Raw genomic sequence first — 14,188 nt, forward strand, 5'->3', positions numbered from 1 at the left:
ATTCAAAATATCATATTTTCCCTTTTAGACTTCACTAGACAAAATATTCTTTTCAATCTGACTCAAGGAATTTTTTAATTAAAAGTGAAATTCTTTTGGGGTATTTTTGTAAATTTTCATCTGAATTGATAGGTATAAGGGTAAAATAGCTACTTTTGAAAAACTAATTCATTAGGCCAATATTTTCCATCGAGAACAATAACCAAAGGGATGCAATGCAGGTTTTTTCAATACTACAGGGGATGGTTTTGTGAAAGTGCAACCTCAAGGGGGGGTTTGATGATTGCCAGAAACCTTAGTGGAGGTTTTTATATTTGACCCTTTTTATAAGCAAAATATAGTCATTAGCTAAACAAACAAAAAAGACACAAAAGGGTTCTAATTAGGGCTGTCAACATGTTGGGTCTAGGTAAAACCAGTCTAGAATCAATTATTAATTGGACAAAATCACAGACCCAGAACCATTATGGTTAATAGTCGGGTCTATCAGGTCCAGACCTGATTATACTGAAAACTATATTTGTTTATTTAAATAATAACTTAAAAGTTAAATTTTGATAATATAATCTTAATGAAAATAATAAAAAAGTACTAAATTATTTATATGTTAATAAATTAAACATCTTTAACTAAATTATCTTATTTATTATCTATCAAATTTACCATTTCAAGCATAAAATATGATACAAATTATAAGAAAATTATATATATATATATATATATCCAGGTCTTAGCCAGTTCGGGACAGGTAAGAAATGGAACTCTCCATTGACCCATTTCTTATCAAGACAAAATCATGAAACCAGAACCATTATAATATGTTCTGTTTGTTTGGGTCCATTGGATAAGCCCAACCCATTGACAGCCCTAATTCCAATCAGTCGTGTAAATCATGCCAACATCCCTAGTCTTACACTGAAAATTCATAGTCAGTTGGGCTTTGGAATTCCCATGTCTTCTCACTTCAAGCTTTTATGACAAAAAATTTTAATTTCTAGAATGCGTTCTGTGGACCCAAAAAGGATCTCTCCGTTTTATTAAAAAAAAAGAATAGTAACGAATAATTCTTCCTAAGCTAGCTAGTTCAGTTATTGTGAAATTTAGCTGGCCGGGAAACCTGCAAATGCACAAGGCCGCAATGAATTTTTCCTCCTTTCTTCACGTTTCGATATTAGTTAACTACTTATTAAATAAGTGATTATTCCGGTAAGTGCTAATGATCCTTTTAGTGGAAAAAAAAAACACTTATTCCAAACAGGGGTAGTACAGATATTTTCAATGCGAACCAGTATAGGCCAGGAAGGAAATAAACACTTAAAAGAAGTTCAAATTTTAGAGTTTTCAAAATTCAGGCTTATTTTTCTAACACAAATAAGTGTTTATTAGTGTGGTCCGGGCCCATTAAACACTCCCAAACTTAGCCTTATAATCTGGGCTGTGCATTGTTTATATTTAGAATGAACTGTCTGGAACGGGCCAGACAGTAATAAGTTAGGCTCCATTTGGCACGTCTTTCCATAGTCTTTTGGCTGTTTACAAGTCAGGCAGACCATGCCATGATCTTTTTTTCATTTGGCTCGTAACAGATCGAGCCACCAAAAGTCGGTGCATCAAAAAAATACAAGAAGCCCATTTTGGGCTGATTTCAGGAAGGTCCAAATGAAGCTTTTCGTGTTTTTCTCGCTTTATTCAAGCACGGAAAGATGCACGGCAGTCAAACTAGTTTCAAGCTGCTCAAATCTTCATGCAAAAGCTCAATGTGTCTTTTGATTGTCAGAGCTACCAAATCTTCCCAAAAAGACTTGCCAAACGCCCCCTAATAACCCAGCCCAGAAATTGCCATTCTGCATCATCATGCATTTTCCGGTTCCGTAGGGAAAGGGAAATGTCATAATACCAAAAAGCTTTTAAAACACGCGTTGTTCCTTTAGATACAGTGTCACTACACCTAAACATTTTCCACAACAGCCAAACTATTCACGCTTAGTTTCTCATCTTCTTAACAGACTTGATGTTCAGTAGAATATCATCTAAGATCCATGGAAAACTCAGACTGTTCATGCCATTATGACAATACTTTGGGTGGTAAGTTACATGATACCATGCGGATGCCATCTTGTGACATTCATGAGACTTGCAGCTACTATGGAACCAACCCTTGGCTTCTTTTTGTAGGTTTCTAACTGCAATCAAAACCCGGTCCTTCATTTCCCCATACCTAATCTTGTCTCTCTGCAAACACAATGATGGGCTTCGCAGATTACCCGTCAGTATCTCATCTTCACTCCTGGCCCCATAATAATTCATTAATGTACTTAATTTCTCAGTGTATAACTTCTTGTGACTTTCTGCAGTTTCTACAAAAGATTCAAACCCTCTCACTTCAAGATCTTTGTCATAAGCAGCTTGAGCAACCTCTTCATTCCAGACAAAGTCAGGCTCTTGATTCTTGGTTGAGTCAATGGTGGACCGGTAGAGTTTACCTAATATACCAGGGGAGGCATACATTGGTCTGTCTCCTCTCTCCATGAAATCTGGATACTCTTTTGGTTTCAGTACCCTTGGCATCTCAGCTGGTGCCCCCGTCTTTGCAAAGTCAACAGCCATGGAGTGGAGGGCTGCCAACTGAAGGCATTTTGGACTCCTTGCTTTACTTGGTTCACGGTCTGCATGAATTACATGTGCAGTCGAAATGACACCAAGGGTATCATTGATCATGTAATTGACAAAATATTTCTGAATCTCCTGCATATTTCAGCAAAGACAAGAATAAGACGAGGCAAAGGCATAAAAGGAACAGTCGCAAGAAATAGAGACGCAAAATGGATCTCAGCCTACGTTACCAATTAATTGAAATTGATGTTGTTTCAACATTACCTCTAAGGTTACTTCATGATCCATCAAACGTGATCTTCTCCCAATGTAATCCATTGGGGTATCAGTCTGTGATGGGATGAGATTTTCATCCCAGCAGACAAAGAATAAATCGCCATCAAGATCACCACCAGAACACTCATTTGGATGAGGCCTGCATATGCAAATATCATTGATTAGAAGGAAATAACCTTTAGCAAACCCTTTCTTGTCTTTGTATCTTACTTCCAAGTTGTAGGAATAGGATTCACCATACAGTTGAAAGATTGAAAGCATTGCTTAGTAAGGAAGAAAAAATTAAAATAAAATGACCATGTTAAGCTTCCTATACTCTTGATCATTTTTCCTCAATTCCTCAATTAGAATATGGTTAAAAACTGCTCTACCAGAGAGGCCACTCTCAGTCATTATAACAGTAATAAAAAAGTAAAATGTAGCCTATGCCTGTCATGTGGAGGGATGATACGTTAAGTACAAACTTTTCACCATAAATGGGATCCCATGCCACCTTTTCACTCAACAACATCCCTTTATTTATTGATAAATAATAAAATGGTTATGATAATGATCTTCATCTGTTCCTTTAAGTATCAAATCAAACATTAAGCAACCTATCAGAAAAAAAAAATCAGACATTAAGCAGGAAATATGTCAAACAATTTGTTAAAAGGCTGTTATTTCTCTTAGTATAGTACCGCAGGAGTACTATTGTAATTTTCTCCTTTTATTTTTTTATATTCTGTCACCCTAGTATATATACCAAAAGCTGGCGCCACCAGCAGTACTTTTTTGGCTCTCAGTTCTCTCTTCTCTCTTCTCTCTTCCTTTCTTCTTCTCTCCTGCATAACATGGTATCAGAGCGGGACTTTCAGATCTGAAAGGAGAGGTCGAGTGAACAGTTTTCTTTGCACCAGATTTCCAGATCTGCCGCCCTCATCTCTTGTTCAGCTGATTGAAGATCAAGGTTTTCTCACACATTGAAGTAACTTCTCTCCCTCTCCTCTTTTTTTTTCTGGTCGTGTGCCAGGGCAGAACCTGTACTAGGTCTGCTGGTTGGATTTGAGGTGATCAGCACCTCTTTCTTTCATTTTTTGTGGGGTCGACTGACCCCTGTATAAACTGCAGGTCATGAAGACCTTTTGTGTGCTGCAATAGCAGCTTTTATGGTGGACTGAAGGTCAGAGAGTGACCTGTACTTGATGTAAGCCTGTAACAGCTTTTCCGTTGATGCGTAGGTCAAGAGATGACCTGTTAGTGCTGTAACAGCACCTGTGTTTTACAGAAAAGAGTTGTTTTTCCGAAGAAAAAAGGGTTTCCTTTCTCCTTTGGTGTTAGACCTTTTTTAAGGTTTTGTACCCACTTTAAGAGTGTTTTGAATCTGTAATCATGAGTGGTGAAGATTCTGTTACATCCAGTGTTTCCTCAATGCAGAATGGAATGAGTGGGGGTGTGGACCTATCCTTTCCCATGGCTGTTATTCCTCTCGATAGCTTAAATTATTTAGAGTGGTCAAGAGGGATAAAGCTGTACATCACTACAAGGGGAAAGATAGGCTATATAAATGGGAGAATCAAAGGACCCAATTCTAGGAGTGCTGAATATGACAGATGGAACCAAGAAAACAACATGGTCATGTCCTGGCTTTTAGTGTCTATGCAACCTCAAATAAGAAGGAATTTTATGTGGGCTGAAATAATCACCAAGAGGGGAAGGGAAAATTGTAGAACTGATAGTATATGTTGATGATATAGTTATCACTGGTGATTGGAATGATGAAATTTAGAAGTTGAAAAATTTTCTTGCTACCCAATTTGAAGTGAAGGATCTAGGTCCTCTAAGGTACTTCCTTGGGATTGAAGTGGCCCGTTCACAAAGGGGTATCTTTATTTCCCAAAGAAAGTATGCCTAGATCTACTCCAGGATACAGGAAAATTGGGAGTGAAGCCAGTTGATTCCCCTATTGATCCTAACCACAAACTAGGTGACTGTCAAGGTGAACCCATCAAGGATGTGAAACAGTTCTAGAGACTTATAGGAAGATTGTTATATCTTTCTATGACTCGACCAGACATAGCTTATGCAGTGGGTGTTCTTAGCCAGTTCATGCATGCCCCTAAGACTGTCCATCTTGAAGCAGCAAAAAGAGTTCTCAGATATCTTAAGAAGTTCCCAGGTGCAAGCTTGTTGTTTCAAAAGCATGGACATTTGAAAGTTGAAGTGTATACTGATGCAGATTGGGCAGGATCCCTGAATGACAAAAAGTTAACTAGTGGTTACTGTACCTTTATAGGAGGCAATCTAGTTACCTGGAGAAGCAAAAAGCTGAATGTGGTAGCTAGATCTAGTGCTGAAGCTGAATATCGAGCAATGTCTCATGGAGTGGCTAAAAAATTTGTTAAGTGAGTTGGGTTTTCCAGTTGACGGACCTATGACCCTATTCTGTGATAACAAAGCAGCCATAAACATCGCTGCTAATCCAGTGCTGCATGATAGAACTAAACACATCAAAATTGACTAACACTTTATCAGAGAAAAGGTTGTCACAGGAGAAGTGTGTACTCCTTATGTTAGCTTTGAAGATCAACTTGCAGACATCTTTACAAAAGGGTTACACCACTCACGGCATCATAATTTATGTGACAAGTTGGGCATGATTGACATCTATGTCCCAACTTGAGGGGGAATGTTAAAAGGCCGCTATTTCTCTTAGTATAGTACCGCAAGGGTACTATTGTAATTTTCTCCTTTTATTTTTTTTTTATATTGTCACCCTAGTATATATACCAAAAGCTGGCGCCGCCAGCAGTACTTTTATGGCTCTTAGTTCTCTTTTCTCTCATCTTCTCTCTCTCTCTTCTCTCTTCTCTCCTGCATAACACAATTCAAATTAATATTCCAGATTATAAATTCAAGTTAGATCATATCACATTCAAGCAGTCCTTGGGTAGTCAGGTATCAAATTATGCTTCAAATCTTTGGAATCCAGGTTGTAGTGCTCACTAAGATGGCTCCCTAGATCAGCAAATTCAGTGGCAATCGGTTAGCAAGACAGGGGGTTGGAACTAACAATAGTTCATGTGTACTGAGGGCAACTGGCCTGGGGTCATTGGCTGTACTCTCATGCTAGAAGTATGCTCTTGTTTTTTGTTTACCTTAGTCAGCGGTTTTCACTGTACTCACCCCACCTATATTCAAATCCAGATGTTGTAGTGCATTCTTATCTTCTTTCCTTAGTCATCATGGGTATCATTCTTTTTTTGATAATTTCATCATGGGTATCATGTTAATGATCAATAAAAAACAAAACGTAGAAGCTGAAGTCAGTATCCTAATTTAGTTTCAGAAAAAAGAGTCAAGCCCATACATATTGGAATAAACCCAACAGTGTGATCAGTAAGAGATATCAAAATCCAGGGACAGGTTACACATGGATGAAACAAAGATTTGACCATGGTTTTCAAACCATTGTTGACCTAGACAGTTGGATTGTTTGGCCTGGAAACTGGTCAGGATACCGTTTTAAATTTTACCCCAAACCATTTTTTACGCAAAAAATGTTTACTTGGTCAGCAACCCGCTTGACCCGGGCAATCGAACCATTGACCCATTCAACTTGAAAAACGGTTTTTGGGCAATTATTTTTATTTTTTTAATTTTTTAATTTTAAAAATTTTTAAATTGTCATGGGTCAATCCATTCGGACTGGATGGTTGAATCACTGACCTGGAAACTGGTCGTCAAAGCGGTTCCAGTTCCAGGTTGGTTTTTAAAACATTGGATTTAACTCTTATGTAACAGTTTACTGATAAAAAAAAAAAAACTCTTATGTAACAGTTCTAGTTCCAGTCCCAAGCTGCAACAGTGTTATCACTGTACCCATGATGCTTATGTTTAATCAGCTAAGCCACCAAAGAGATCTCATTTTAGAAAAACTATCTTTTTCACTAAACATCTAATCTTTCTATGCGGTAACATCATCTGACCTTATCAGCTTTGGGGATTGAAGATCTCTTAAGTCGCATGCTTAATCTGGGCTATAAGTTGATCATTTAAAATGTGGGGAGCCAATATAAGAATGCAGCAATGTTATTTATTTATTTATTTGCTCCATAGGCAAGTTCTGCCATACAAGGCAGGTCGTTCATAGGATAATAATAAGAAGAAGAACATACCTTTCTCCTTTTTGAGGGAAAACAAGGCAATCAACTAATCCCTTTTCCTCTAATGCTGATTCATAGATAGCATCAAGCACTCTGATATCACCAGGATGGAGACAAGGGTTTTTTGTGATGACCACCTTTCCTATTACTATTGATGTTGTCTCATCCACTTGGTGAAAGAAACTCTGATCATCATGACATTGCTCGGCCTTTGTCATGGTTACTCGAATAAAAACTTGACCATAGTTTAAAATGCCAGTCTCATCCAAGCATCCTAATAGTACACGGCCCTTTGGAACCAATATTCGGCATTTACTTCTTATATCAGACAACTGATGCTCCCGATGTGCTCTAAGAATCATTGACAGGTAAGGCTCCACACCTGGTTCATAACCATGCAGCAACATCTTTACTAGAACAGTCTTAGCATCTCCAGCTGTGCACTCCAAAACATCCAATGCAGCCTCTCTATTTGTTAACATTTTGTCTAGAAGGCTAATTTGCTTGCATTGCAGCATTTCAAACTTCTCATCTTCCACTCCCAATGTAGACAACAGGGAAACAATCTCCCGGTTCAAGTAGCAAGGCATGGACTCGCTCCATTTTGTGACATTAAGTGTTCTGTCATTAGAATCAAATTTTAGCATGCTTGGACGCAAAGATAGCTTGCAGAAAGAATTCCGATCAACAGCTATAACACCTTTATAGCCACCATACCGGATTTGGAAAGCAGAGGGAGTTTGACTCAGTCCACATTTCTGAGCAACTTCTCTGGCAAAAGATTGGGAAATTTTTCCAATGCCATCTGAGAAGCAATATTGGATACCATCTCTTGTAATTTCAACATCTGGAATGATCTCAACATGGTGTGCCTGGACTTTAGATGCTTCCACAGAAGAACTGAACAATTGACCCATTCTTGCAGCACATTTGGACACACTGCGGATCTTATTAAAAGAGCCCATCCATTCCCTAATGTTTTCTGCTTTCACAGTTTCATTAGAAGCAAACATCCAAACTGAATTTGAACGGAGTTGGCTTGCTGAGAAGGCTAAGAATTCAAATCTCTTAGCCCCAATCTTAATCCCATCTCGGAGAATAGACAGTATTCGATAGTATATTCTAGTTCTATATGGCTTTGAAAAAATACCTTCCTCTATACTTGTTGAAAGGGCACCAGAGTGAAGCTTGGTCCAATCTTCTTCAACAAAAGAGACTCTTAGAAAGTCAGAAGAATATGCAGCATAGTGCCGCACAACACAATTGGATTTCTCAAGCTCAGGACCCAAGCAGTAAATTTTTGTAGGGGTAACAAGTACTCGGTGGCAACTCATTAAGTTGCCTTCCCTTAACCCTCTTTGAGATGATGAGAGCAGACTTTTCTGATTTCTTAAGAGACTACTTAGCTGTCTCTGAATAATTGGTAGTGGATCATAACAAGTGGACTTCATCTTGTGCAACTGCAAAAGAAATCCATTAGCAGTATCTACACTTAAACAGCATAGAATCTCAATCAGGTCATCAGACTTTACTGCCCTCAAGCTAACTTTTTGAGTATGAACCAGGGAATTGAGCTGGTAAAGGATCTCATATGCCAATGTAGAATCTAATCCAGAATTTATGAGTGGAACTAACTCAGATTCACAACAGAACTGTTCCTCTTTTTCAACAATTAGATCACCTAACTCTTCTTTATAATATGGGAAACTTCTTAAAATATCTGAACTTAATAATCCCTCTTCAAGTTCCCAACAAAATGAAGATGACCACCCAATGGAATTTGACTCCGAAAAATCAGTTGTGCGAACCCAAAGAAACTCTACATCTTCCTTGCAAATATGGTACCGATCAGTGCTAAATTTTGAAGCAACAGTTGATCCAGAAATTTTCTGGTAGATCTTTGGTGCATACCTAAGCTGAAAATTACAGTTTTAAGGGATCAGTCAATAACAAAGAAATTTCACATAAAATCATGATATGAGGCCAGAGGTGGATGTGAGAACGATTGCAAATAGCCTCTAGAGAAGGTCATCTATACTACAACCATGATTTGCAGAAACCCAGAGGTGGATGCATATTGTGTCTAAATGGGTTCCCTAAGGTTCTCCTTCTTCTACAATATACAGTCCTAAAAATTTCAAAAGTCAAATAAATCTTTAGGGTGTCTCTTTATCAATATTAATGGTTTTACTTTTCAGCCCTACTTGCTGTGGTGTGGACTATATGGGAGGAAAGAAGTCAAAGAATTTTCTTTGAAAAAAGCAAATCAAAGGAGGAAGCCATAAAAATCAGAGCTGCACATTGGGTGATAACCATGGAACTATTCAAGAACATCTCCACAAATGACATTCTCAGGAACTGGACTGAAGTGGCACAAACAGATGTGCCAAAAGAAATTGTGAGAGTAGAGTGGAGACACCTGCACTAAATAAACTAAAACTAAACTTTGATGGGAGTTCCTTTGGCAACCCGGGAAGGGCAAGTATAGGGGGTGTGTTTAGAAATCATCAAGGAGAAGTTGTGGCATTGTTCTCAGGACCAATAAGTATTGGTGACTCAATTCAGGCTGAAACTATGGCTCTCCTACAAGGCTTAAAACTGGCTGAGCAGATTGGAGCAACAGATTTAGAAATTGAAGGAGACTCACTACGGGCCATTTCTTGGGCAAAGCAAATCACTGCAGCACCTTGGAAGCTCAAATTTATCTTTAGGGAAATTGACCTTCTTGCAAGGAGGTTCAATTCTCAGTTTGGTTGGGTGAAAAGGACAGCAAATAGTTTGGTAGATGCCCTAGCAAAACAGGGAGCAGATAGACCTACTTTGTTCTGGGCAGTGCTGTAATTGTTTGTAGTTTGGGAATGAGATGCTGATACCTATCTCTTGTACCATAATATTATCTTTGAAATTAATAAAAGTCTTATTTTCTGATAAAAAAACAAAAATAACTGCCATTTCAGAAAAACAATTGCCTATGGAATTAGGTATGCTATCTCAACAAGGCGGGAAGGTTGGCCTTGAGGAGAATTAGAATAATTGGCAAGGTGGTTGGGGGGTGAGGGAAGAGAACCCTCATTTTTCATTTTTTTCCTCCATCCAATCTCTTAATATCTCTGCACCATAAGCAAAATGATTGCTACTTAATATTGCATATTATACATGCCATCTTCCTTTTTCTCATTATGAGCTTAGCTTAGATCTTTTATTGATTTATTGACAAATAAAAGAAATAAGGGTATTGATTTTGGTACACTATAAACCAGGTGCATCTCTAGTGGAAGGACAAAGAAATCATTGATTGCAATGATAAAAGCTAAAACGTGAAGGTGTTTTTTTTCTTTTGAAGTATGTACGTTTTTGTCTCACGCTTAGACCCCTTTATCAAAAAAGGAATATGCCCAATAACTCCCCCAAAAGAAACTATCAAATAATTTACAATGGAACAGTTCACTGTTTCTATGAAAATCTAAACACAACTTTGACGGATGTTTTATACATGCATACCCCTCCCCCCCACTTAGCAAAAAAATGCCAGGGATTAGATCTGTATCCAGGCCATCATATTACAGATTGATGGGGGCTAGCATTGGGCAAGGTCTTACTTTAGTACTAATTAGGGATTTTTCATTCGTGGTCTTTGAACTAACCTGATTTGTTAGGGACAGCCTTCTAAATTTTGCTCTCTTTGTTTGCTTGTTTCCACATAGTACAGATTTTTTTCTTGGTTTGTTCTTTTTGCATCAACAAGTATGAGCTGGCTAAATATCAATAATATGTTTCACTTCATTTAGCTTAACTTAAAAGATTTTAAAACCAAAAGCAATTACTTGGCATCTGACTGTAACTTGGATTCTACACTTGAGTGCCCATTTGAAGACTGATCAACAATAGGAGTTTTCACCCTTCACAATAGAAGTGAATAATATAGAAATACCAGGCTTGCATATTCTTTGAAATTCTCCATCCTTTTAAGTTTCTGCACATTAAGAAACAACTTCTGAATTGGTTTGCAATGAACCAGTTAGAATTGGAGCTCTTTGCAGAGACCTCTTTACTCAAAACAAATGCCACCGTCATGCTAAACTTCATGCTTTGAGTAAAACTTGCCTTCTTCTCTTGAAAGATCTCCATCTTTCCTCTCATTTACAGGAAGCAAGTCAAAATACTGTCTCATCTCCATTCTTCAATTCCAGAAATAAGCAAGTGTAAACTTCCCCAGCAAACTCTTAACATAAACTGTGTAAAGTAATTAGCAAAAGTTTCAAGCTAAATAGTACAGCTTATAATGAAAAGGCGGAAATGTAACAATATCCTTACTGATAAAACGGTTTTAGCTATATCCATTCAACTGGTATTTTCTAGTCACTTCGTAAATCCAAAAAGTTAGGCACCCTCATCCCTTGCTAACTAGTTGGTCAATTATAAACTAAAAAGCAACAAAAAATGAAATATTGATATGGTAGTGAAGAGCCAAAGTATGCAATTACATATGCAGATAAGTTAGCTACATTGAACAAGGAATGGTACGCTCTATAAGATTGGCATAAAGTATGCAATTAAGAAGTCAAAAGTGATGAAGTTACTTAAACGAGTAAAGGATTGTTTCTTGACAAATTATTAACTGGCAACAGACACTGTAATAGAATCCCATAAGTTTCATATGAAACACACCCAGAAGAAAATGAAAATGAGACAAACATACCCTCAAAAGAAGGGCATTTGACTGCCTTCCTCTCAGACGGTACCCTGAAGCCGTAAAAACGTCGCTGAAATTGATCTCCAACTTATAACACTCCTTGCCTTTAAACACAAAAAACTCAACCCTTTTCCTCTCGGGCATAATGTTGGCTTTGACGCCTTTCCACGACTCAAGAACACTCAGATGATCCACTCCAACCAAGAAACCCACGTGTAAAACCCCTCTGTCGACCCGATTCCTAGCCTCAACCGGTCGAACAATGATATCTTCGAATGACGGGGAGATGACTAGGACGCTACCTCGGAAAACGAGTTTTCTTTGTTCAGAGAGGAGACTCACGGTGTTTGCTGCATCAATAGTCTCGAATTGAACTCGACCCAGCCCTTTCGACTTCCAGTTCTTATGCTCCGTCGCGATTTCACAGGCGAATACAGAGCCTTTGCCGAGTTTGGCCTCGAAGAAGTCGACGAGCTCTTGAGCAATGGCTGTCAACGGAATGTTGGAGACTCTCACCGTGGTTTTGCCTACAGCCATGGTACACTACACATAGACAGACGGACAGAGGGGGCCTTTCGCGGTTTGCGGTTTTGAGTGGCATTACTTATATATACCCTGTGGTTTGAAAAAACTTCTTACATAAACCTTAGAGTTTCAAAAACTAGCCCTTTCAAACGTTGACTCTAACAGATAAAATTTAAAGAACAAAAAAATCCTTAAATAATCATTAAATTTTCAAAATATGCCCTTCTCTCTTTTCTTCCTCTTCTTCTTCTTCTTCTTTCTCCCTTTCTCTCTTCTCCGCCGCTGCAAACACCACTGAAGGACAGAGCGATGCCGACTTTCAAACTACATGTGCACTATGCTAATTCATCATCACTTTAACGAAAAACAGAATAAAGCAAAATTTACCATCCTCTCTAGGGAATGGTCTATCTTCTTGCTCCGGTGAAAATTTATACACGAATTAATAGATCTCCTTAAAAAGTATATGTTAAGGGTAAATCCATGGTGTTGAAAAGGCAAAAACTTATTGATATTTACCAACATTTTCGTGTTTTATGATAAAATGTAATCACTTGAGAACGGAAAAAAGGGGAGTCTTATTTTGTATAATTTTTTTTCATTTCTCCTATATTTTCTGGGATAAAGGCCTCTTTCTCTCTTTCTCCACATTCTCCGCCATTAACAAGCTCCATTGCGGACGTCAATCATTTCCCTGTCAACCTTGACCTGAAATTTCATGGTTAAACTTGAGTGCTTAAAATCTAGCATAAACTCTGTATCTAACTATCTATCTACTTTCAATAGGGGAAACTGACTCTCACAATAAAGAGGCTTATGTAACAATGCAGATTCTCCTAACGCTAGATGGATGCAAGCATAAACCTCTGTATCTGCACTTTAGCCATGAAATAGGCGTAATATGGAGGCAGAGACCTCTGCATAAACTCTCCGTATCCACACTTTATAAGCATTAATATTTCTTTCCTTCAACTTGCCAGTCTTCAGCATTAATGTCTCTTTCTCCACGCACGAAAACCAAATGGGTCACTTTTCATCTTCGAGGTGAAGTAAGCAACAACCAACCCCAAAACTCAAAGAGGACTAGGAGAGAGAGAGAGAAATAATAGGACGATGAAGAGAAAACGGAGAGGAAGGAAAGATGATGAGGGGTAAAAGAGAATCGGTTCTTCTAAACCCCTTATCCAATCCGAAAAATCCGACAGGATTAATCCGATAAAATATGATCGGGTTCAAATTCCGATCAAATCATAATCCATTCAGTTTACAATGTCCTATTTATGTTATATTAGAGGGACCGGTGCTACGCAGGGCTTTGTTAAAAGAAGTTGAGTAGGCCTAACCCGATCCAATTCAATCAAATATTTTGTATAAGTTGGGGTTGAGTTTCAACTTCAAGTTAGGCTTAGGTCAAAAACCTCAAACCTAATCTAGGCTTAGGTCAAAAAACTCAAACTTAATCTAAATTCAGGTTGGGCTTGGGTTGAGGCCTTAGGTAGCCTGAGTCCAATTCGATCAATTTGGATCTGCCCAACATTTTGTGATATACATATCTATATATTATCAATATATTCTATCTAAAAATTGGGTTACAAATCTCAACACATCCAATCGCAAGCCCAATTCAAGACGTTGGGTTAAAGCTTAGGTTAGGCCTAGGTTGGTAAGAGAAAAATTACTGTTAATTTTCAATAATTACTGATAATTTACTAACCCAGGCCCGAGCTTATCAACTTAGGCCCAATCCGAGCTTAAAATAATAGGGCTGGACTTGGGCTTAGGCAAATTTAGCTTTATAGCTAAATTTCCAAGTAGAACATATTGATAATATGTAGATATGCATATCATAAAATGTTGGCACAAGCTCAAATTGGGTTGGTTCGAACTTAAACTATCCAAGGCCTCAACCCAAACCCAACCTAAGTTTAGGTTAGCT

At 38.0% G+C, this 14,188-nt stretch overlaps 1 protein-coding gene across 2 annotated transcripts; it reads right to left on the minus strand.

Annotated features, from left to right (window-relative positions):
- Positions 1 to 1,886: 1,886 nt before the first annotated feature.
- Positions 1,887 to 13,376, minus strand: RDR2 (RNA-dependent RNA polymerase 2). Of its 2 annotated transcripts, XM_010273685.2 has the most exons (5): positions 13,056 to 13,376; positions 11,734 to 12,960; positions 7,047 to 8,950; positions 2,878 to 3,028; positions 1,887 to 2,745 (listed from the first exon to the last, which is right to left on the minus strand). In XM_010273685.2, exons 2-5 carry the CDS (start codon positions 12,262 to 12,264, stop codon positions 1,984 to 1,986), a joined length of 3,348 nt encoding a protein of 1,115 aa, XP_010271987.1. In that variant the 5' UTR covers positions 12,265 to 12,960; positions 13,056 to 13,376; the 3' UTR covers positions 1,887 to 1,983. The 2 variants fall into 2 exon arrangements, with proteins under 2 accessions (XP_010271987.1, XP_088760055.1); XM_088903929.1 differs by having other exon boundaries at positions 11,734 to 13,376.
- Between the last annotated feature and the right edge of the window lie 812 nt (positions 13,377 to 14,188).

The sequence above is a fragment of the Nelumbo nucifera genome, chromosome 4, assembly GCF_055504915.1.
Source record: "Nelumbo nucifera cultivar China Antique chromosome 4, China Antique-T2T, whole genome shotgun sequence".
Taxonomy (NCBI): Eukaryota; Viridiplantae; Streptophyta; class Magnoliopsida; order Proteales; family Nelumbonaceae; genus Nelumbo; species Nelumbo nucifera.